At 45.0% G+C, this 723-nt stretch overlaps 1 protein-coding gene across 1 annotated transcript; it reads right to left on the bottom strand.

The window, feature by feature from the left end:
• Positions 1 to 78: 78 nt before the first annotated feature.
• LOC103254241 (E3 SUMO-protein ligase RanBP2-like) lies at positions 79 to 717 on the bottom strand. The gene has a single exon (XM_021709691.1). It carries the CDS (start codon positions 511 to 513, stop codon positions 79 to 81), a length of 435 nt encoding a protein of 144 aa, XP_021565366.1. The 5' UTR covers positions 514 to 717.
• Positions 718 to 723: the final 6 nt, after the last annotated feature.

Below are 723 nucleotides of genomic sequence, written 5' to 3'. Positions count from 1 at the left end.
TGAACATTTTCTGGGCCAGTTTAGGAACAAAAACAGTCTCAACTAGTGGTGGGCCAACGAGTTCTTTACTGCTTGGGTTTAGATTTTGGCATGACACGCATTCTTAACAGTTGCAGCATTCTTTAAGGAGCAGCTATTACAATGCCACCAAGACCCTTCTTTCTTTGCAACTTGAAATTCAAAATTCACATTTCCGGCATCAGATTTGCAAATATCCTTGTTGTCATGACTCGTGGGTTCTTTTACAATTCTGATACTCTGATTTGGTGCTGTGGCTATATTTGTGGCTGAGGTTTTTAAAATGCTCTGAGCCTCCTCAAACTTGCACTTAAAAAGTGTTGCTTCCTCAGGAGTTTTGAACCTAATAGCAAGTTGTTCTGGTTTTGGCAATTCGTCTGCATAGTCAAGGGCATGCCATACAAAAGACCTGTCTGATCCAGCATTTGGTGTCAGCTTCATGTCAGGGCTGATGTAATGATTCGCACAAATTTTTAACACTTGCTCCCGTCTCATGAGAAGGCGAATTTTGCCAGACGTCTTGTGCCTTAGTATTTTCACGTTGCCAATGCCGCGTTCCTTCCACTCTTTGGATTCTCCATCAAAACGGAACAACTTGGCCCGGTTGCAGAAGAGCCCTTCTTCGTCCTCCTCGCCCGTTTTCACCTCGATCTTATCCGGAAGAGGCACCACAGGCTCGAAGTGCGGGCCGTCATCGTCATCCTC

Source organism: Carlito syrichta, unplaced genomic scaffold (genome assembly GCF_000164805.1).
Source record: "Carlito syrichta isolate Samal-C Ts95f unplaced genomic scaffold, Tarsius_syrichta-2.0.1 Scaffold273917, whole genome shotgun sequence".
Lineage (NCBI taxonomy): Eukaryota > Metazoa > Chordata > Mammalia > Primates > Tarsiidae > Carlito > Carlito syrichta.
The sequence above is the reverse complement of the archived record's forward strand: the minus strand, read 5'-3'. Positions and strand labels throughout refer to the sequence as shown.